Source organism: Balaenoptera borealis (assembly GCF_965194805.1).
Source record: "Balaenoptera borealis genome assembly, chromosome: 11".
Lineage (NCBI taxonomy): Eukaryota > Metazoa > Chordata > Mammalia > Artiodactyla > Balaenopteridae > Balaenoptera > Balaenoptera borealis.
In genome coordinates, this window is record NC_138868.1 from 8,566,393 (window position 1) to 8,590,444 (window position 24,052).

General features: G+C 39.9%; 1 protein-coding gene across 7 annotated transcripts in view; it reads right to left on the minus strand.

Annotated features, from left to right (window-relative positions):
- Nucleotides 1-23,369, minus strand: part of RTN3 (reticulon 3) — a 56,250-nt gene extending 32,881 nt beyond the window's left edge. The window contains exons 1-4 of one of the 7 annotated variants that reach the window (XM_082344024.1): nucleotides 22,983-23,359; nucleotides 13,407-13,457; nucleotides 2,844-3,314; nucleotides 972-2,303 (exon numbers count right to left, since the gene is read on the minus strand). In XM_082344024.1, coding sequence (XP_082200150.1) covers nucleotides 972-2,303; nucleotides 2,844-3,314; nucleotides 13,407-13,457; nucleotides 22,983-23,127 — 1,999 coding nt within the window. In that variant the 5' untranslated portion in view covers nucleotides 23,128-23,359. Of the gene's footprint in view, nucleotides 1-971; nucleotides 3,315-13,406; nucleotides 13,458-22,982 lie in introns of all 7 variants that reach the window. The other 6 variants (XM_082344022.1, XM_082344025.1, XM_082344023.1 and 3 more) reach the window with 6 other exon arrangements.
- Nucleotides 23,370-24,052: the final 683 nt, after the last annotated feature.

The following is a 24,052-nucleotide window of genomic DNA, read 5'->3' on the forward strand; positions in this document are numbered from 1 at the left end:
CTAACAAAAATCTCATTTTTGTTTTAAATATTATAACTCTGCATATGATTTCATTTGAAAGAAGCGATCTATTGTTTATAAAGTTTGGAAAATCACAGAGTCCTACATAGCACCTAACACTGACCATACAGTTAGTGCAGAACTTGGTATCAGATTAGAGGTTGGGGGTCACTTTTGGAGGGTTTTATATATCCTTTTTTTCATCACACTTTCTAAGACACCAGAACAGAGAGCATTTGAAATAATTTAACTGAAGGCCAACCGCTAGGAAAGTAATCACTCAAATAAATAGAAGACAAGGGGAAGGGCTTCTAGTACCATATATTGGGTTTTGGCCTAAAGCACGATAAACAAGGTCCAAAGTAGAAGAATGCATGAGTTCTCTAAGTATTACTCACAAAGTTGTACTACGATACTGGTTACCTACTTTCAGAGCATAAAATCTCTGTGGTGTAAGATCAAATTAATTAAAAGTTTCATTTACTATCTTCCCAGCAGGGATTCCTTTATCTTTGATTGCTAAATAGATTTTCCAAGGCCCATAGCAAAAAACCCAAGTGCCAAGCAGTGCTACTATTACAGAGATTTAAAAATAAGCTTTGTAAATAAATAAGAGCCTAGCGATATTCTTAAAAGCAGCCATCTCCCCTAGGGCCAATGTATAAGGAAAGCAGAACCTTGAAAAAACTGGACCATAAAATTTTTTCTTTAGGAGAATATTAATTTTAACAAGTAGTCTACTGCTTTGGAAAATATTTGTATAAGAAAACCAAATCAAAAAAAAAAAAAAAAAAAAAAGAAAACCAAATCAAGCAACCATTAAAAAAAAATCTACCTTTCCCCATTTTACTGTATATTTTTATTCTAGCTATAATTTTGGTGATATAAATCAGAGACTAAAAAAATAGCACTCTAAATAATCAATCATAGCAGAATTAACCACATGCAGTATTTCTAATGTAAACAGTTACCTGAGAATTCTGTCAGAAGTCTTGCTAGGACATCCTTGTTTACCAGTTCAGTCTTGCTAAGGCTGGAAGTGGTATCTACCCTAGTAGCTTCTTTGGTAATAGTGGGCTTCTTGGAAATCCCGAGATCAGATCCAGTCTTGACATCTTTGTGTTCTAGGACATCATAGGATCTCTGTGGCCAAGATTCTGGAGCAAATGTTAAAGTCTGCTTGAGTATTTCTTTGGGAGATTCTACTTTATCCTGTGCAGAAGCGGACTTCTCAACCTTCCTTTCACTCAGTTCTCTCAGTGCTCTGATTGTGAGCTGTTCCTGCTCTAAATCAAGAGATGCCACTGGGGTACCCTGGGTAGGGAAAACATCCAGAAGCTCACTCCCATCTGTTTCTTTGCTTTGTTCACTGTATTTGCCTTCTATGTTTTCAATTTCAGAACCACCTGACTCACTTTCATGTAAAACATCTACCGGAAGAGTTGTTTTAAAGTCCTTAGTTTTCTCTGATGTTGCTTCGAAGGTATTTCCTTCACCTTTACCTACTATTCCTTTCTCTCTGGTTTCTGTAAAGGCTGCTATCAGGTCCTCTGGGGAAGAATCATCTGTATCTTTAACACTTTTTTCATGCAATGACTCCAAATAGGCAGAGGTTGTCACATTTCGTGAGAATTCTGTCTTATCATTAAAAACCTTTGGAGATGCTTCTGAAGGAAGTTTGGGGTTCTCAGCTGCAACAAGCTTTTCAGGAGCAACTACACTCATACTATCTGACTGCTTCACATCTTCTGACGTGACATTCATATTAGGTACTTGTGAACATTCTGCCTCACCAGCTGGACTCCTTCCAAGAACATCAGGCTGAACTTGTCGTGGCGCAGAGTCACTGATGGACCCGTCAAAGTTTCCAGATGTTTTGTCTTCCCTATTACAATTAAGAATCTCTTTCATTGCTCTTTCATCTGTTTTTACAACAGCACTTGGGATGGAAACAGGTTTTTCAGCCTGAATTTTGTTGCTCTCAAATGAAGTATCTGCTGTGATGTCCTCTATCACCGTGTCATCAGATTCACCAGAACTACCAGCCTCTGTCACCTCTCCCAACACAGAGGTCTGCCAGTTCATTGCACCTTTCAGGTGGCCATCAGGTAAAACCACTTTCACTGTGGCCACTCCAGAACCAAGAGAGACACATTTCTCAAATGGAGATCCAGGTAACTCTGAAAGTGTGTCATCTCTTTTCTGCACATTGCCTCGCACACCTTTGATACTGATTTCCTGTGTAGAGTTGAGACGGTCTGGCATAGCATTTTCCTGTGGGAGAGATGTTTCTGCCCAATCACCTGTTGATTTAGGGATAGTAGTGCTCCCATTAATAGAACATACAGGAATTTTCTGATGAGTGTTACTTTTAAGACTTACAACTGGAATTTCTGAAATATATTCACCCATGTCAGGTCCTGCAGCTTTTGTGATGTAGTCAGATTTATCACTCTGCTGTTTTACTTGGGGAACCAAATCCCAAGTCAATATTTCATTAGTAAAGTTATGCATATCATTTACACATCTAGATACCTCCTCCAATGCTGCAGTTGTGTGTGAAAACTGCCTAGCGAGCAAGGCAGAAGCTGGGGAAAGCCCTGTTTCTTTATTTCTCAGTGGAAATACTTTGTCATTAGACTCAGAAATGTCTGCAGGTGATTCTCTATCAGTGTGCACTGCCCAGCTACCAAAATCATTTATGTTTTCCTTATATGCGTCTTTAAATTCTCTGTCAAATGCTGCTTTGTCAATAATTACTTCAAATGGTGATTCAGGGGAATCCTTTTCCATAATACCACCTCCTGAAACTTCAGAGGGGGACAAGGAATACGTACAAATACCTTCTGCTTTATACTGCTCGGTGGGTGGCTTCTGGGCTGTTAGCAAAGTGAATTTGTCATCTGCATCCAAGGCAGTTCTATCGTCCCTACTTGGTACCTCATTTGGGTTCTTGGACTCTTGATCTTTATTTATCTGCTGTTGCATTTGACCAACTTCCTCTGAGAGAAAAGCAGGATGATCTGGGAAACTGTCTGGAATGGAAGGACGGTTACAGTGAACTCCTTCTGCAACAGAAACTGGGGAGTCTGCTATGTCTTTACTGGTCTCCTGAGGCTTTTCCATCTTTTTCACATCTAGAAGAGCCAAGCAGTCTTTTCTTTCTTTGGCTAAAATAGGCTGGCTGCCTAACACTTTGCTTGTTTCTCCATGTAGTATTGTAAGGTCAGTATTATATATTTCAGAAGATGAACAAAAGAAGGAAGTCATAATTTCTGAAGGTGGCTCATCAGAGCAAAGAGAGCTCAATCCCTCTATGGTCAGAATTTCAAAGAAAAAACAATTGTTTACCAGGTACAATTACACATTAGCTGGTCAGGCCAAGCAGCATGCTTTTTATTTTTAAATTCGTATATATACACACAGGATGTATATACACACACACATAAATATATAACAAAACAATGATCAACAGTTATCCTATAAGACATGCATAAAATTGTCAGCAGTGAAACAGAAAAGGCTTATCATGCCACAAATTGCAAAAGACAAAAAATTTTCAAGACAAAATACTTTTCAATTTACTTTTTCCCTTTAATGGTAAAGCATGAAGAAGGGTATAATAAGATGGATAATCTGGGGAAGTGTCTTTCCTTTGGTATTTGGTATAGCTATTCAACAGAAACAATGTAATCCATATAAAACAAACAACTTGATATTATGAAGTACTGATATGCTCTCATCTGTAGGGGGAACAATTCAGGACACACACCTTCTATAAAACCACTGTTAGAGTATGACAGTCTGAAAAGGAAAAAAAGAAGTGACCAGAGTTCCCCCACCACCACCAGAGATATAGCGGACCCCTCCTAGGCCTAAAAATCAGACTAGAAGTAGTCTATTCCATCCACAGGGAAGATGGGCCCCAGGTACAGATGGCCTCAATGTCTTAAACTAAAGGGCACTGAAAAGGTTGGTCTGTTCCAAAATCTCTTGCACCACCTTGCCAATTCCAACAAAACTGAACTGTGTAAATTGGTTTCCTTTATGAAGAAGAGTAAACTTCAGAAATCCTTTTAAAACAGAAAATACCTCCCTAAAAGCAATACATTAATGAAGTCTTAACAGTTTTTAATATCACAGTAGCCACTGATTTACCACACTGTTTTCCAACTAACCAATCTAGGAAGTTTTTACTGGGGAAAAGCTCAAAACAACTGTCCCAAGGGCAGGCACTATCTTTCTTACACACTGTTTTATCTCTGGAGTTGGAACAAAGTAGGTCTTAAATAAATAGTTCCAAATGAATGAATCAAAGATTCAGCTTGGTCAGATGAGACCTAAGTAGGCTCAGGACAGCAATGCCTTCCTTGAGTGTGAATGAGTAATTGGGAAGATGTGAAAGAGAAAAAGCTTTGGGATTACTTTTACTCAGCTTATGTTCTTTTTCAGTGAGAAGCTGAATAATAACCAGACAAAAGCAAAATTATGATTTATTCAAAACCATTTTATAAAGATGAAAAGAAATAATATCTTATTGCAAGAAATAAAATTCCACTATTATAAAAATGTTTCCAAATGCCAGATAAAGTTCCCCTATTCTAACACATCACTGAAATCTGATGTAATAGGATCTCTGACTTTTAGAACAGTGTAACTGTAATCATCGGAGGCGGGGGGGGGGGGGGGGGGGGGGCGGGGGGGGCGGGGGGGGCGGCGCGGGGTGGAGGGGGGAGGGGGAGGGAAAGTCTTTGTAAATTGAGGAAAAATAAAGTTTGGTGGTACGAACTGTACCAGTGAGACAGAAGTAAGCTGTAATTCATATTTAGTTCTAATGCAGTAAACATGGCTTGCAGCTATCACTGTACAGTATGGCTACTCAGCAAGATTGGATTAAGGATAAATGAAGCTCACCACTGTAGGTTAAAATGTTTTAAAAAACCTGAAATTTAAAGAACTGTGGCCTACATTTAAATCAGAAATATTCCACAGGGCTTCCCTGGCGGCACAGGGGTTAAGAATCCGCCTGCCAATGCAGGGGACGTGGGTTCAAGCCCTGGTCCAGGAAGGTCCCACATGCTGCGGAGCAACTAAGCCCGTGCGCCACAACTACTGAGCCTGTGCTCTAGAGCCCGCGCGCCACAACTACTGAACCCATGTGCCACAACTACTGAAGCCCGTGCACCTAGAGCCCATGCTCCACAACAAGAAGAAGCGACCGCAATGAGAAGCCTGTGGACCACAACTAAGAGTAGCCCCCGCTCGCCGCAACTGGAGAAAGCCTGCACGCAGCAACAAAGACCCAACGCGGCCAAAATTTAAAAACAAACAAACAAACAGGAATGGAACCTTGAGGTGAGCAAAACTGACTCCACCTCAGAGGGAAGGCTCAGCTTATGTTTTATAGAGACTGAGATTTCAGAAGATTTAGACCTGTCATTTTACAGAAACAAGTGGGCAAAATGAATTAGTAATAATTCATTAGTAATTACTGAGTGCCATTATCACGTGCCTGACACTGTTTTAGAAACTAGATTAAAAGCAGTGAACAACACAGAAAAAAATCCTTGCCTTTGTGGAGCTTACAATACAGAGCGGGAGACAGAAAATAAGCAAAATCAATAAGTAAAATGATGATGACGTGGAGGTGGATTCGATGAAATGAAAAAGAGAGCAACCTACATTGAATGCTAGTGAAAGAATGCACACAGTACTACAAACCAAAAAAGCAAGGTAGGGAGTTCCCTGGCGGTCCAGTGGTTAGGACTTGGTGCTTTCACTGCCGTGGGCCCTGGTCAGGCAACTAAGATCCCGCAAGCCACACAGTGCGGCCAAAAAAAAAAGCATGGTAGAAATGTTTTGCTTTGTCAGGACACAAACTTTTCCGTTTTCTAAGTAAGCCTTGTTTCTTTTTTAACTTCCTTGAACTCTTTTTTTTTTTTTTTAAGGATTTTTTTGATGTGGACCATTTAAAAAATCTTTATTGAATTTGTTACAATATTGCTTCTGTTTTATGTTTTGGTTTTTTGGCTGAGAGGTATGTGGGATCTTAGCTCCCCGACAAGGGATTGAACCCGCACCCCCTGCATTGAAAGGTGAAGTCTTAACCAATGGACCGCCAGGGAAGTCCCTCCTTGAACTCTTAATACTCCAAAAGTTTCGAGTTAGGTATATAATAATCTGAGGTAAAGCTAGAAGATTAGGTTAGAAATCATATTCTCAGAATAACAAGTTCTGTACTGAATGCCATGACTGCTTGACAGACTTCAAACATTTTACTAAAGATCTGTCAATATGATGTAACTATTATATATACAAAAGAACTTTAATCATGTTCCCTAACAATTTTGTGACCTAATACTTGCAGTGGATAGTGTTTTCAGGGCACAGGTTTAGGGGGTAAACAGAGTATGATGTCGCATTCATTCCTCAGTGATTGTGAGATGCAGATATTAGCTCTCATGATTGTCAATCAAGGTTTCCCACATGTAGCAAAATAAGTTAGCATCTTCACCTTTGTTTTAATTTTAATAATTATCTTGTTTAGAATGTCAGCAAATGGAAAGAAGTTTATTTGGCTAGTTGAAACCCTCACAAACTTGAACAGAGCTGACTTGTACAAAGACAATGGAAAAAACTGGTCTGGAAGTAAAGAACTTATAATGGCATGAAAACATTAAATAAAACAAAGACCAGAATCTAATAAGCCTTTAGAAACTAAGCTCCCATAAGTAAAGACTCTTCCAATTAGTCAGTATGACACTTAATAGTCATTAGTGTTGTCAAAGTCTGTACCTGGCAAAACAGCAGAAAACTCCAGGGAGTTTGAAGGGTGTTAGTTTTTAAAAATACTATACCCTGCAAAACTGCCTGATGGAATAACTCTGGATTATCTTACATCTCAGAAAATGTCTACTACCTTTCCTTTTTCAAAACATCCAGCCCTTCACATGCACTACAAGATATTTTCAACATTACTCAAATGTCTGCCAAAAATCTCCTCATTATGAATATTTTCTAGATTAGTTATTTGCTATAATGCAATTTAATGTGCACATTCATTTTCAAAAAGTCTAATTACTTAAAAATATAGCATTATTCTAATTATACAAGCAAGAGTTACACATCTAATAGATTTGTCAAAAAGGGAATCAATATATGGTAAGAGATGAAAAATGTCATAACCCCACAACAATCATGAGAATGTTCCCAAATGTATTCAGTACTGAGCTCCTTGCTTACTCAATTTCTTCTTAAACTCTAAATATTCAGAAGTCTCCATTTAAGTATATTATCTTAAATAAGACTAGGAATTTAAGTTGGCAGTCATATTCTAAATTTCTAGACCACTACCAAACCAAAAATTCCTATTAAAAGATGCAAAATCCGGTCTTCCCCGGTGGCGCAGTGGTTAAGAATCCGCCGGCCCACTATTTACAATAGCCAGGTCATGGAAGCAACCTAAATGCCCATCAACAGACGAATGGATAAAGAAGTTGTGGTACATATATACAATGGAATATTACTCAGCCATAAAAAGGAACGAAACTGAGTCGTTTGTTGAGACGTGGATGGATCTAGAGACTGTCATACAGAGTGAAGTAAGTCAGAAAGAGAAAAACAAATATCGTATATTAACACATGTATGTGGAACCTAGAAAAATGGTACAGATGAGCCGGTTTGCAGGGCAGAAGTTGAGACACAGATGTAGAGAACAGACATATGGATACCAAGGGGGGAAAACTGCGGTGGGGTGGGGATGGTGGTGTGCTGAATTGGGCGATTGGGATTGACATGTATACACTGATGTGTATAAAATTGATGACTAATAAGAACCTGCAGTATAAAAAAAAAACCAAACAAACAAACAACTAAAAAAAAAAAAAAAAAAAAAAAAAAAAAAAAAAAAAAAAAAGAATCTGCCTGCCAACGCAGGGGACATGGGTTCGAGAGCTGGTCCGGGAAGATCCCACATGCTGCCAAGCAACTAAGCCCGTGCGCCACAACTACTGAGCCTGTGCTCTAGAGCCTGCGAGCCACAACTACTGAGCCTGTGTGCCACAACTACTGAAGCCCGCACACCTAGAGCCCACGCTCTGCAACAAGAGAAGCCACTGCAATGAGAAGCCCGCGCACCACAACAAAGAGCACCCCCCGCCCCCCACTCGCTGCAACTAGAGAAAGCCCACGCGCAGCAACAAAGACGCAATGCAGCCAAAAAAAAAAAAAAACCAAACCAAAAAGATGCAAAATCCTTTCATCACACTTACTAATCGTGTGGCCTTAATCTCAGTTCCTTAATCTTAAAGTTGCTTAATCTCATCTGAAAATTGAAAATTGGGATACTAAAGCACCTAACTTGAGAACTGCTGTGAGGATTAAATGAGTTAATACATGTGAAGTGCTTAGAACAGGATCTGGCACTTCATAAATCTTCAAAAAATGTCCCCAAACACCATATTCTCCAAAAAGTATCTCCTAACATAGAGACTCCAGACCATATGCCTTTTTGTTTGGGGAGAGAAAAAAGGCATAGTGCCAAATCACAACCACCTTCACGTGGTATAAAATAAAGAAAATCCTCATTTAGAGTTTTAGACACTTCCCTCCAACCAGCCATAAATAAAAGGAAGTAATTTAAAGAGCTTTTATCTACTTCAAAATTTGGGGTGATGAAACTTCTGAATCATCTAGTACAAACCAAATGCCTATGACATTCCAAGAACTGTGCAAAGTACTATGTGGATAAAGACATTTAGTACAACCCAACATATAAAAAATTCTAAGTCAATGCTGAAAGATAAAAGAACTTTTCCTTAACAAAATGTTTCAGCAAATGATCTTTACTATCATCAAAGTATATTTTAGTTCAACGTACAACTAGCTGAACAATTTAACAACCTAGTATAAAAATAGCCCTTGGCACGATCTTTTATAGTCCTTTTCAAACTTTAGAACAACTACTAGTACTTCATGGGCTCTATCTCTCTGACTGAGTAGGATGGAGCTCAGGAATCTGCATTACAAGTTTGCCAGTAATGAACCCTGTTTGGGAACCACAGCTTTACAGCGTTTTATTAGTTTTCGAGGGGTAGAAAAGCCAAGCTGTACTTCAGAACTTTAGCCCTGTAAAAATTCCACAGGCGTAGAGATTGGCACTCTTCACTCTCACTCACCACAGATTCTCTTTGTCCAGGAGCACAACTTACAGGTTAGTAGGGCATGGGGCAGGGGTGATCCTTTTGTGCCTGCTTTAAATACTTCCATATACTAATTTTAAAGTACAGTAACTTGAGGGAATTCCCTGGCAGTCCAGTGGTTAAGACTCGGCACTTTCACTGCCGTGGGCCTGGGTTCCATCCCTGGTCGGGGAACTAAAATCCCACAAGCGTGGCAAAAAACAAACAAAACAAAACAAACAAAAAACACCCTTCTCTTTACTTTGTTTCTTATTCCCCAAACTGTCTTTCAGAAAAAGGTTTAGTACTTTTTTATTCAAGTGTTTTATAACTTAATAATGAAAACACAATGTGATCTAGAAACAAGTAAGCAATAATGAATGTTATATGAGACTTCTTCCTTAAAAGAGTGAATAACTTAGAATTATGCTATACTGGAGTTACCATTTGGTTACTACCCCCCTCAGGAAATTCATTTCTTTTAACTCAAAGGATACCTGTAACAAGGAAAAAGCATACACATCAGCGAAGAAAGGGTGCCAGCCTATAGTAAACCACTAAGTTACTTTTTCACATACATACTATGCATATTCATACAAGGGAGGCTTGAAATATTCAGGTATAGATTTTTCTACACTTGAATTTTCTCATGTTCACAAAACAAGAGGGAAAGACAAATTATCGTGCAAAACAGTATCAGCAACTTTCAGCCAAAGCATCAAAATAGGAAGTTAGCCAGCAGACACTTTGCAGCCAAGCTAGATCCTAAACAAAAAGTCTCTTTTGTACAAAGAAAAATGTTTTGCTTTTGTTTAAAAAAAGGCTGTAACTGGCATATTTTTTCTCCTCAACGCTTGCCCCAAAGTTCAGTGCTTAACTTCCTATTCCAGATGCCTACTGCATTACTCAAACTGAACGCAAATATTCATTACTGCAAATGTACTTCCAATTCTACATGGTGGGTAGATCCTCTCTTTCTAATCTTATTTTCACCCACTTTTCTTCCAATGTTTTCTAAAGAAAATTGTAGTATTTTCCAGCCTCCACTTTTTGTCAAAGATTTCAAAAGTAGAAACCAAATTTCAGTTTGATTTTGTGTCTGATGGAGTACATCCCCCAGATGATGCTAAATTACATCACTAATAGCAATAATATGGTTAAAATAGTAATTTCTGCCTCTTCTGCTCTCATGGTTTTAACATTAACCTCAAAATGACATCTCTAAAAATACCTGTAAACCCTAAAATACAACTAATATATCATCTTTACTGTAGGTAGTGGTTATGCGCATGGACGGTGGAGTCCTAGGTGTGTCACTTACTTCGTGACCTTGAGCAAGTTATTTCACCATTTTAAACCCCAGTTTCCTCAATTAGTAAAAGAGGCAGTACCTTTCCTCCATAAAATTGGCTGTGAGGATTAAATGAGATGATTCACATAAAGTACTGAGCACAGTAAAAGCTCGGGAAAAAAAAAAATTGGCCACATACCACATCTATACCTCTGTTAATATCCTTATTTAACAGTACAGGAAAACATCATTAAAATTTACTCCCCTATTTTGAGATGCCTGGGGATTAAGCTGAAATTAAACTCTGCTTGATGAGAAAAAAGGACTCAATAAGCAAAAGACTGCAAAGCACCTACTCAGGAGTACAACTTATTTAAGAAGGAACTGATTATTCCATTGATATTCTCATCACAAATCTATTTGTTAGTTTTCAAAAAGCTTAATTTACTAGCTTAAGTAGCTGTATACTTCAAGGTAGTACAATTGAATAAAGATTACATAATTTCCTTTTGAAAGATTTAACTGCCCTTTCTTCTCAGTCCAAATTAATGACAACTTTGGGAATTCCCTGGCAGTCCAGTGGTTAGGACTCAGCACTTTCACTGCGGTGGGCCTGGGTTCGATCCCTGGTTGGGGAATTTAAGATTCCACAAGCTGCAAGGTGTGGCCAAAAAAAAAAAAAAGACAACTTTTAGTACATGCATCTCCTTAAAGCTCAATAATGATAAGTATATATTTCAGGATTAAAAATGTCATTCTTAAATATGAAAATGTCCTATTTAATTACTGCTACATATTGCTTGATATGGTTTAGATATATAAAAGTAAGGCACAATCCTCCAAGGCTAAATGGCTAAGGGATATGGAAGCCAGAGACAGATTAGTTGGGTTAGTGCCAATGATGGACTCAAGGTACCTGCTGGTGACAGTCACTCTGAAAGGCCTGCGGTTGGGTGGAACTGGTCCTAGCTATTCTCTCCAGGGGTTTTAATCCAGTTAACCAAGTATACCAACAACTTCCTTTCCCTTAGTTTTATTAAGGCAGACTAGAAGCTACCAGACTTGGCTACCTTAGAACACACCTAATCACTTGCCAAGGAGTACCCTCAAAAAACTGAATAGGCTGATCTCTAGACCTGCCAATGAAGTAGAGCACCAACTGGGTTGCTTTTCCATTATGTTTTTTTGCAGGAGAAAATGTTGGTAATAGAGGCTACACTGGAACACCTTCAGGGATATGACATTTTTAAATGCTTCTTTACAATGCAATACCCTTTTAACAATAACACTACCCTGAATCTGCACTGGTCGAAATAACTATAAGAAAAAGGAAGAATGACAAATCTATTTTCTTTAACAAACTCTCATACTCACTGAAACTGAAGCCTACTTAAACATTTTTAATTACAAAAATCCTCTTTATTTACCTCCATTTTACCTGAGTGTATATGTAATTTCTCCTAACAGGGATTAAAGTAATTTTTTAAACTCTGACACTTATCTTTCTCAACATTCTATACATTAGGTATGTTGTGCTTAGGTTGTACTGTTACACTATTTAGGATATTAATTATTCCCTTTCTGTATGAAAAAAGTGACTATGAAGAATGTATTTTAGAAGATCTGAGATACAACAGAGAAAATACAATTATTTGTTCTATTTACACTATGATATTTTTACTGATTTATCTTCCAGAGTAGAATAAATGTAATACCTATTTGCCTAAATTATTGAATTTCTCATGAGGAAAAAAAAAGAACCCTTAGAAATATAAATCTGGTTGGGTTCCAGATGTCAAGGATCAATTTGTATGTTTGAGTTACTTTCTAACATTCACAAAATATCTTTTAATGTAAACAATTTTTTTTAATTTCAAAGGTCATGATTTGACCCAGAAGATATCCAAATTCACACAATGAGGCACATTATAAAAATGCTGGGGACTCTGAATGTCATCAGTCTGAATTAAAACCAACAAATTATCTATCATGTTTCCTAAGAAGCAGAAACTCTGAAAAACATTTACTATGTTCATTTTATCCCATTTATGATTTTATTCCTATAAAGTCAAAGTCTTCCCAACAAACCAGCACCCAGACTTTGCATTCCAGCTAGGACAATAAACTCTTTGCACAAGGCTTCTTAGACCTATCTAGTGAGTTTAATTACCTTTTTTCAGATAATGCTTTTCCGTTGACCTATACTCGAGGAGGAGCACAACAGCACAAATGAAACAGCACTTTATTATTAGCGCAAATCAAAGAAGCACACTCTCTCTTCCAGGTTCTTGGCAGTGCTTCCCCTACAAACATAGAGTTAACGACTCTGATTCCCTTCCTCACTGGTTGACAGATTAAAAACAAACAACCCCCCCAAAACACCACAACTTAATCTCTAGGAAAACAAGTCCTGCTTGCCAAAAATTCAACCGACTTGTTCAATGTTCCTAGGCAATTTGGAATTGGCCTACCTCTTGGGACGAATCTCAGATAGGTTCACACTAAAGTATTCTAGCTAGGACACTGTATTAGTTCAGTGGAAGCACACTTTAAAAGTTTTTTCAAATCTACTACCTATCCAAACCAGTTACATAACCGCAAATCTATGGGTCAAATGCATTCTGGATGTGGTGTGTTTTCTGAGCCACAATTCTATCTACTCCAAGTTCTGTGGGCAAGTTTTTAATTTTTAAGAAATACTCAAAACTACACCTAAAGCTTACGCTATGTTAAAGGGTCCACCTAGCCTCATTCTATTTTATTAAGCTTTACGGGAAATCCATTAGAAACTGCTAAATAGAAAGCACTGGCTTGGATTTGGTTTTTATTTTAGGGGATTTGGGGGTAACAGAAAACCTGCGCCTCATATCCCCAGTTACAGCCTCTTTCTCAACATTTTTCTTTTATTAATGCACACAAAAAATGACAGACTTGCCTTGTGAGGTCGAAAATAGAGATACAGGCTGAGAGGAAGAAACAAAGGAATCTGAAAGAAAATATACAGCGTGAGAATTTGACAACCTCACACAGGAATTTGAACTTTAACTTTCCTTTTTTTTTTTTTTTTTGGCCAAGCACCTTAATTTCACTGGGTTTAAGCAAGATGAGAAAATCCAAATCTATACTTCCAATTACTGTTTTCACTCACCTGGCAACAAAACCTTATTTCATTTTCAAGATGCATTTCTAAAAGGTAATCAATTCAATTTTTTGGTCAAATATTCTCACCTGCAAAGGAAGAAAAGAGGAACCCCTAGCATTTTTAAACAAGTATAACCTCAAGAAAGATAATGCTCGCCTGCAACTTCATGTGGGAAAGGAAAAACAGGGATCTGTGTACTGATTTTGCTTGTAACCATTTTCAACTTCATTTTGAGGAGTCAGTCACGAACATGAGTACTAAACATTATAGTTGGCAAACATGTAAAATTGACCCTGAATACTTTTAATGATTAAATACTTTTAATCACAATTAATCCACTGGGAAAATAGGACCAACATGGGAAATCTTCCATATCTTAAATTACACTTCTCTAAATTTGGCAACATATATCAAAATTTTAAATGCATAAACTTTCTCTGACACCTCCTGCACATATTCTTTAACTTGGCAGATATATTTGCATACATGTACAAAGACACGTATATAAGGATATTCATAAGAGCACTGGTTATAAATCTAGGAATAATCTAAACGGCCATCAATAAACGTCTACTTATATAGTTACATCCAAATAATGGAATACTTGCTGCTATGAAAAAGAATGAGGTACAGCTATATATGTTGATATATTAAATTAAAAACCAAAGTACTGGGGATTTCCCTGGTGGCTCAGTGGTTGAGAATCTGCCTGCCAATGCAGGGGACACGGGTTCGAGCCCTGTTCTGGGAGGATCCCGCATGCCGCGGAGCAACTGGGCCCGTGAGCCACAACTACTGAGCCTGCGTGTCTGGAGTTTGCGTTCCGCAACAAGAGAGGCCACGATAGTGAGAGGCCCGCGCACCGCGATGAGGAGTGGCCCACGCTCGCCGCAACTAGAGAAAGCCCTCGCACAGAAACGAAGACCCAACACAGCCAAAAATAAATAAATTAATTAAAAACAAAAAAACCCCAAAGTACTTTAGTGCATACCATGTGCCTCCATTTGTTAACTGGCAACAAAAGGGACTTTGAGGTCTGGGGCAGGAGGGAGATTTGCTTTTCACTACAACCTTTGGCCTTAAAAGAAAAATAATCAAACAGAATATAAATTGCCATTGGTAAAAATGGAAAAAAAATTAAAACAGCACGTGAAAAACAAAACCCTCCAAAAGTGCCCCTAAATATACTGATCTTCACTTAACGTCTTTTTTCTTGCAATTATAAAAATGTTTTCACAAATATTAGAAATATACTTAAAATGAGGAGATTGCTTTAAAGGACTGGGCCATCACTATATCTGTAAGTACTAATCTAAATACAACACAGGGAATATAGCCTATATTTTATAGTAACTATAAATGGAGTATAACCTGTAAAAATTGTGAACCACTGCATTGTGCATCTGTAATGTACATAATATTGAACATCAACTATACTTCAGTTAAAAAAAGCAAACTATTTAGTCAACAGACATGGAACATGTTAACACCAAGGCAGAATTTAGTGGACAAGAGGCAGTAATTCAGTAACTCAAGACCAGAATTTTAAAATTCACTACTTTTTAATTATCCTAAAATGAAGCATCACATTTACTCCTACAAATGAAAAACAGTTCGCCTTTCCTTGTTAAAGCAAGCATTTCTATCTATTTCTTTAATGTTTCCAGATGGGTTCATCTCTTTTCTTTTAAATTTATTTATTTATTTATGGCTGCATTGGGTCTTCGTTGCTGTGCGTGGGCTTTCTCTAGTTGCGGTGAGAGAGGGCTACTCTTTGTTGTGGCGCGCGGGCTTCTCACTGCAGTGGCTTCTCTTGTTGAAGAGCACGGGCTCTAGGCACTCGGGCTTCAGTAGTTGTGGCACACGGGCTCTAGAGCGCAGGCTCCGTAGTTGTGGTGCACGGGGCTTAGTTGCTCCGCGGCATGTGGGATCTTCCTGGACCAGGGCTCAAACCCGTCTCCCCTGCATTGGCAGGCGGATTCTTAACCACTGCGCCACCAGGGAAGCCCCCCAGATGGTTTAACTTCTGTATGCAATTATCTGCAACATTAAATCTCTGCCAACTGAACAAATCTGAAAATCCAAATGCTAATAAATAAGCCTGATGACAAAAAAGATCCTATGAACTTTTCATCTCCACCTGACACCCCTCCTAATGGAAAATTTCGACATACAAAGTTTTATGCAATAGCATCTATTTTGATACAGAACACAGATAACCAGTAGTAGTTTGCAACAATATTGCATGAGGTCTTCTAACTTACACAACCATGTTGTATTCATATGCCATATTTATGCTACAGGCAACTGAACCCAAAAAAGGCAACCTTAATGCTCAAATACTATTAATTAAATCAAACGTTATCTTCAAGTAGCTAGGTCTAGGCACTGTATTAGCACAGAGATGATGGTTGTGCACAGCAACTGAAAAAGACAAACCAGTAAAACTGTATGCATTATGGGAATGCAGCAGAGGCAGAAGAGATGTTCATCACGTGAACAAGACAGGGGAAGGCATTCTGGAGAGAAGGAACAACTGATCAGATTCCAAATGGCTTTAAATGTCATGTAATGAAATTTAGATTATATTATGTATAATGAGGCGTCACTGAAGGTAAGGGATTCACAATATCACATGTATTTTAAAGAGAACTCTGGCAGCAGGGTAGAGTATGGACTTAAATGAAAAGCTACTACATAATCTTGGCAAGACATGAGGGCTTAACTAAGGCAGTGAGGATGGGAATAAGGGGATAGATACGACAGGACAGAATGGCCTGGACTTGGTCATTGGATGTCGGAGACTGGAGAAGCAAAAATCAAAGGACTGAAGGACTACATGAAATGCCACTTGGTTGGGGAATGAAACAGAGAAGAAATTCTTTATATTAATTTCCACTAAAAAATAAGTTGTCTAAGGCATATCAAAGAGGAAACTGTTTACCAATATAAATAGGCTCAGGGTTATAGATAAAGCAGCAAAAATCTCCACTCTGATGGAACTTATATTCTACCGTGGCAGACAGACAATATACAAAATAAATAAGTCAAATACCGTAAGATAGATTATGACAAGTGGTAAGAGAAATAAAGCAGGAAAGGCCTATAAGGTGTGTTTTCTCTTGTGCAAGTTAGATCAGGTGGCCAGGAAAAGACCTAAAGGAGGTGAGAGAGTGAAGAGCTGCGAGAATGTATGAGGGAAGAGCATTCTAGGTACAGTGAACAGCAAATAAGACTGTGGTAGAGAGGTATTCCTGGTGTGAAGAACAGCAAGATCAGTGTGGCTAAAGCTGGGTGAGCAAGGGGGAGGCTGGGACCAGATATTGTAGGGCTTCATAAGTCTTCTAAGGACTTCAGCATTTAATCTGAGTGGGATCAGAAGCTACTGGAGCATTTGCCAATGAGTGAAATAATCTGACTTATATTTTTCGCAGGCTTACACCGGCTGCTGTGCAGAGAAAAGACTGAAGAGAGCCAAGGGAGAAAGTCTGGAGACCACTTAGGAGACAACTGCCTCTACTGCTCTCCTGATCCAGGAGAGCTATGATAACAGCCTGGACCAGGGTGGTAGCACGGGAACTTGAGAAAACTAGTAGTCACTGAATATATTCTGAAGGCAGAACCAATAGGATTTGCTGATTGTTGTATGAAGGAAAGAGAGGAATCAAGGGCATTTAAAATGAGGAAGAGGGCTTCCCTGGTGGTGCAGTGGTTAAGAATCTGCCTGCCAATGCAGAGGACACGGGTTCGAGCCCTGGTCCGGGAAGATCCCACATGCCGTGGAGCAACTAAGTCCGTGCGCCACAACTACTGAGCCTGCGCGCCACAACTACTGAGCCCGTGTGCCACAACTACTGAAGCCCACGCGCCTAGAGCCTGTGCTCCGCAATGAGAGAACCCACTGCAATGAGAAGCCCACACACTGCAACGAAGAGTAGCCCCTGCTCGCCACAACTAGAGAAAGCCCGCACACAGCTACAAAGAAACCAACGCAGCCAAAAATAAATAAATTAATTAATTAATTTAAAAAAATAAAATAAAATAAAATGAGGAAGAGAAGTAACCACTGGATTTAACAATGTGGAAAATAACTGGTGAACTTGACCAGAGATGTTTCTGTAGAACTTTGGAGCAAAAAGGCACCCGGCTTAGGAACCATGGGACCAGAAGTGACGGTTTCTAAGTTAACTGGACTCAGTTAACCAGTAACTGAATTCAAGAGGGTGACTGAACCGTTTTTATCGCATGTTGTTTCAAATTTCAAAGAGAGGCAGTATACATATTTGAAAGAACTGAGTTGGTCCTCAATCCCTGTTTTATCCTATCTTCAACTTCACAGACACAAACTTTTGGGCATATCACTTAATTTCTCTGATTCCTCATCTGTAAAGTGAGATTTATTTCACTACCCACCTCACAGATAAAAAATATAAGTCTTTCTCCTATTGAATACAGCCTCTTAGAGAGATGTTGTATGCACAGCACCTAACAAAGAGCTTTAATGTATGCTCAAACATTTGTTGAATTAAGTTAATGTATGGGCACAAATTAAACCATAAAGCAATACACAAAGGTAAGATATAAAAAATCAAATATTTCCACCTTTATGTAAAAAGAAGACAATGCTCACTGCTGAAATGCCTTCAGGTGGCTCTGTATTAGTTTTGCTAAATATGTTTTTCAGAATACCCTTCAATATACCCTCAAGGGCAAACTGCCAGTGAGGAACAAGTCAAACAGCTCCTTTTGCCACTCCCCCACCCGCCTCCCCAACTAGGTTATGATGATGTGCTTACAGGCAAAACTAAACCAATAGATTGGAAAAAACAGATACGAATATTTCTTTTAAATTTAAAGAGACCATCACAAGAGGAGGCTAACTGGTAACAATTACCACCACCCCCCCCCAACAAAACGTAAAACAGAAATGCAAATCCTATACAGTATTTAAAGGGATTCTCTCTGGGAATTCCCTGGCGGTCCAGTGGTTAGGACTCGGCGCTTTCACTGCCGTGGCCCGGGTTCAGTCCCTTGTCGGGGAACTAAGATCCCACAAGCCGTGCAGTGCAGCCTCCCCCGCCGCCCCCCCCCCAAAAAAAGAAATAAAGGGATTCTCTCTGAAATTGCAGTATTACAGAGTAACATGTCATACTCTAATAACAGATGTTACTAGTCAGATATGCAGTAAAAGACTTCAGTGATGTAATCACAAGCAATACTGATTACAGCTAAACTTATGTAGCATACGTACTTTTTCAAAACACCTATAACATACCCAATGATCCAAATTAATTCTAGAATAGCTGTTATGAATAAACAATAAAAGCTGTCAGTCTCCTGCACAACTCCTGAATGTCTTAAATGATATGAACATAATATCGACTTGGTAGATTTTATTTTAAAAGTTTTACTATGAAATTTATATATTTTTCACAAGTCTGTACAGTTTAGGAGGCAGTTATAAATTCATCATTAACAATAAAGTTGAACACAAACTATAAGCTAGGTACACGCAACAAATATGCATAGCTAACCATTTATTTGGAGCTTTTGTAATTCTGCTCAGAATTACAAAAATGGTAAATTCTAGGTTTATGGCTAGTCTAAAGAGAAGTGCCCTCCTAAAGAACAAACAACCTCTTGGCTCACACAAAACTGGAAACCTTAACTTTCCCCTGGCCCTTCAATGGCACGTCACCAATTCCTTCACTGCCAAGCTTTGTTTACAAATGCTTGTAACCTGCACAGGATTAAACAGGTGCCTCCTATATCAGGACCAGTATATAATTTCCTCACCACAGAATACAATAAAAGCAATAATATTAGTTTTATTTTGTTTTCAGACCATCACTAAAATAATAAAAATAAAAACACTGATGTTCTTACCAGCTACTACATAAACAATTCCCAAGAGATTTCAATTTAAGGAAGGTGTAAGTGTTAAATATATGTAGACTGGTTTGTTTGATCATAGTCGTTAAACTATTTGTGAATTGACTCTAAAAGAAAACAGCATTAAAAGAAATCTTCTATTCCTGGGGAATAAAAACCACCTTAGTCAGCAGTCATTTGTGAACCATACTGACATGACCATTCTTGCTGTCTCCTGTACTCTTGCTTCCACTGATAGGAGTTTCACAATGTATCATACTATACTTATGGTCAGAATGCTGCAGAAAGTATTTAAGCATACTGATGCCAAGCGATCTATGAAACATCCTGGCTCCCTCCCAATGTCTTTAACAGATCAGGTGAGTGAAAGGAGTCGCAGCTCTTATTAATATGAGGGATCAAAAGCTGAAACAACTGACTCGCTTTTAGAAAACAGAAAAAGATATAAGAGCATCCTTTACTGGGAGGAAGATTAAATGACTTCTCACTTGTAATTCCACTGTTTTTTGTATCTATGTGTTTCAAACCTGCAAATAGATGTATCAAGTACTAGGTATCATTATTCAATCAAAGTTAGGATCTAAGGGCAGCAAAGCAAATTTGTCTAGGTCACACTCCTGAGGTTTAGGATGTGCACAAGGTCATACAATTAACGAGAGAGACAGAATTGAAATCTAGGTGTCTCTGGGGCTCAAGTCTGTGTGTTTATCACGATGTTATACTGTCACTGCTAATCTGACATGAATACAATACAGATGTCAGTGTTGAACAGGTGGTCAGAGTTCTTTTTTACTTGAGTTAAGACTGAAAATACAAGTTACATAATCATATGATTGATTGACGTGTTAGAACAAAGCGTAAAAATGATGCCTTAAAAAGTACACAGAACAACTCAGTTTCATGAGTGAAAAAGAAGTATTTAAAGCATTAAAATATTTTTTAGTTGTCCAAGCTGTTTTTGCTTTAAGCTAACTTCCACAAACAGACACAAGAAATGTAGCTTTATTTTGACACCATGATTTTCAGAGCAGTAATAAAGAACAGTCTCTAGCAAGTTATAGAATTTCAAAGGCTATAGACAACAAGCTATTAAAGCACTTTTAAACTTCAGACAATAGACAGGTATCTATACTTGATGCCTAATAAGGCAACCCTCATCCTGAAAAGAGCACTAATTATTTACGTATTTTCTACCTCAACCTCAAATTTCTGCCTTTGAAATCCTCGCTTTACTTCAAAGGCAGAAATCTGGGAAGCCAATCCTGGCCCCGACCTTCTCCAAGCGTACATCATTGCCAGCTGCACTAACACCCGATGCACTGGAAGAGAGAGTGCTATTGCTAATCACCTTTAGGTAGGAACTAAATCTCTAAAATTTGGACAGGTCAGTCAAGACACAATTGTCTCCTGCAGGCACCAAGTGACCACTTCCTCTTCTTTTTTTATTTTTTAAAGTCTCTAAAACCAAGAGGAGCTTGGTGAATGAAAGTGAAGCTAAAGGCTGACATCAACACTTACAGATTTTTAAAACAAGGTATATTTTTCAAGAATCCATTTTAAATGAGTCAAATTTTGGAATAACAGACTTCATCTCAATTTTCATGGTGCAAAAGCTTGAGACATTTCCTCTGAGAGATGGAGAAAGCATTCTGCAAGGAGGAAGAGCTTCTGCAATGAAATGATGACTATACACTGCAGTATCTTAAGCTAAACTTTTCCAGTAGTGACCTGACAAATGAGGTCTTGCACTGAACCCACTAAAACCGTATTAATGATTTTCACATAATATTAATACATATTTGCAGTGGGTAAGACTTTAAGGCGGAAAGAGTATCTAATTTATTTTTCAACTGTATCAAAAATTTAAAACCAAGAAAAATCAAAAGGTAGGCACAAAAGGGCCAACGACCAAAGAGTAACCAATGACACATGATTAGAGCCAAAACACCAAGTTGCTAAATATATAAGGAAGCTGCTGTTCATCTGGACCTTTGCCCAGAACACAAAAATTTGGAGGAGAAACAGTGGTAGTTTAAAGGGGACAAGGGTTCTAAATTTGCTGCCTCATTCCTTTATCTGGACAGCTAATCTTGGCCTTGCAGAAGCTTCCTCTGATACTGTTTCGACTGAAATGGCCATAACCACACTGGAAAATCCAAATGAGTACCAAAGCTCTTACGTGGAAATCCACTGTTCGAAAAACACGTAGAGAATATATTTAAAGCTAAGATCAATTTTGTTCTTTAGAACAATCAACCCAAGATTCTGGCAAAGGAGACGATGAAGCATTTTAAAACGTCTCAAAATCCTTTAAGGTAACTAAATAAACAGCAAAATTATCTGTACTCTGCCAAGCTTATGGCCCTTCTTTTGACAAAAAGCTTTTTTTTGTCTTCTTCTTGGAAGACTGAGTTCCTTTAAGAACCACCACCTGCTCGTGGTGCTTTTTTTTTTTTCCCCTCAGGAAGGCATCTGCACTGCAGATCTCTGCACGAGGGGAGCTTGCCAGCCAGCTCCCACCACCAGGCAGACGCGTTATACAATGGAAACTGAAAGCGGCCTGCAGCTTCCCTCCTAGTCTTTCACAGAGATGGGAGGAGAAGGGGGTTCAACCAGCCCCTGCTTTGTCTGACTTTTCTCCCCCTCCCCCTTGTCTGCGGGAAACACCCCCTTTTGTTATACTTCGATCAATAATAGCCGACAAAAAGCCTGAAATTAAAATATGTTGATGGCTTGGCATGACTCTACCTATTATCTCCTAGAATATAAGCAGCTACCCTCGTGTCCCCACCCCCACGCCGCGCCAGTGAAGAGCAGGCTGTGTTGCAGATGCAGCCACGGATCCATCTTGGACCATCAGCAGCTCCCTCCCAAATCTTCCCTGAGCTATTCTCATCACGCCTCAGAAAAATCGGGCATTCGGTGTCTGACCACAGAAAATTAAAGGCAGATGAAAACAGTATAGAAAACGGCCTCAGTGTTTCCATTAAACTTCCTCATCTTTCCCACGGGCAACCAAAAAAATCCATGCTTTTTGGAAGACTACGAATGGCTGATTATGTCAACACCTGTTTGCAAAACCTGCAATGCAACCCAACCCTTTCACCACCATCCCCTCAAAATCGTAAGGAGTCATTTCTCCTACCACCAACCTGCCCCAATCCGCTCAATCTCTCTAATCCTCCACTAAATCACCCCGGTTCAGAGGACGGCTCCCCCCGAACCCGTGTCTTTCCCCACCTGCCCAGTCTCGGCGTTAACGCCCACTCTCGAGAGTATCTCCCCTCCCCCAACCTGTTTTCCTCACACCCCGTTATTTCCTCACCGCCTGCAAGACCTGACGCTCCCCTCCCCCTTACCCCCTTTTCCAAACGCTCCTTCCCGGGGGCTGAAGCCTCCAGTACGCGAGGGTGATTTGCAGTCCCTGACCCCGAAGGACACCCCCTCCCGAGGTCGGGGTCCCCCGGCGCGCCTCACCAGCACAGGAGGAGCCGCAGCTCTTCGCCCCCAGGGCGGGGCAGGCTCCCGGGCTCCCGCCGCCGCCACCGGGCGCAGAGGACTCGGCCACGGAGGATGACGAGGAGACGGATGGGGACTGAGTGGCCGCCGACGGCTCCGCCATGGCTGCGCGAGCAAAGGCGGGAGAGGGGTGAATAGCGATGTGGGATGGGAGAGAGGGAGGGAAAGGAAAACAATCGGGCGGCTGGTTCTCCGAAGTCGCCTTGCCTCTCTGTGCTCCAAGGACAGAGTCCGACAGACAGACTGCCTTAGCCGAGCGCCGCGAGAGGGCGGAAGCGCGAGCGCGCAGGCGCACAAAGGGCCCTCGGGCTGGCGGCGTGGGCGGGAGGCGGTCGAGTTGAGGCGCCCAGCGCAGGCGCAAGAACTGTCCCTCCGCGCTCTAGCAGGGAAGGAGGGGCAAAACCGGCTTCGCCCAGCGCCCGGGCCGGTGGCTGGGGTGGGCCGCGCCCCTCGGGGACCAGGCGCAAGGGGCGTGGCCAAGAATCAAGCCCCGCCCACCACTGCGGCCGAAGTGGGAGGGGGCCTGCGGCTTACTGTTGCTTCACGGCTCTTTTTGTGAATGTTTTAGCGTAGGCTGATTATGTGTTTTAACGATAGAAGTTTCTTTTTGCTTCCATTAGTGGAGAATATCTTTCCCACAGATTCCAGAGCCGATGTTTTTTGTCTGATGCGTTCCCACTCTTAACCCCAATGGTGAAAACCACAGTGTAGGCCCACTCTGCAAGGTGCTTTATGAATTTTTCTGGATGTGTCATAATATCTCATCACCATGAGGCAGAAATGGCACGATCTCCCATTTGGTAGGTGGAGAAAGATGCTGTACAGAGTGAAAAACTATAACTTATTCCAATCACATTGCAATGCAGCCGCAGAACCTGCTTCATGTTCTTATCTCTTTACTGTTCCGAAAGAGGTATCCACTTTGGGTCTTAAGGTTGTCCTTTCCTCTAAATAGACTAACAGATAGAGAAGACACATTCTGAATGAAAAACAAGCTGAGCTAATGAAAAAGGAAGAGCCAGGAGACA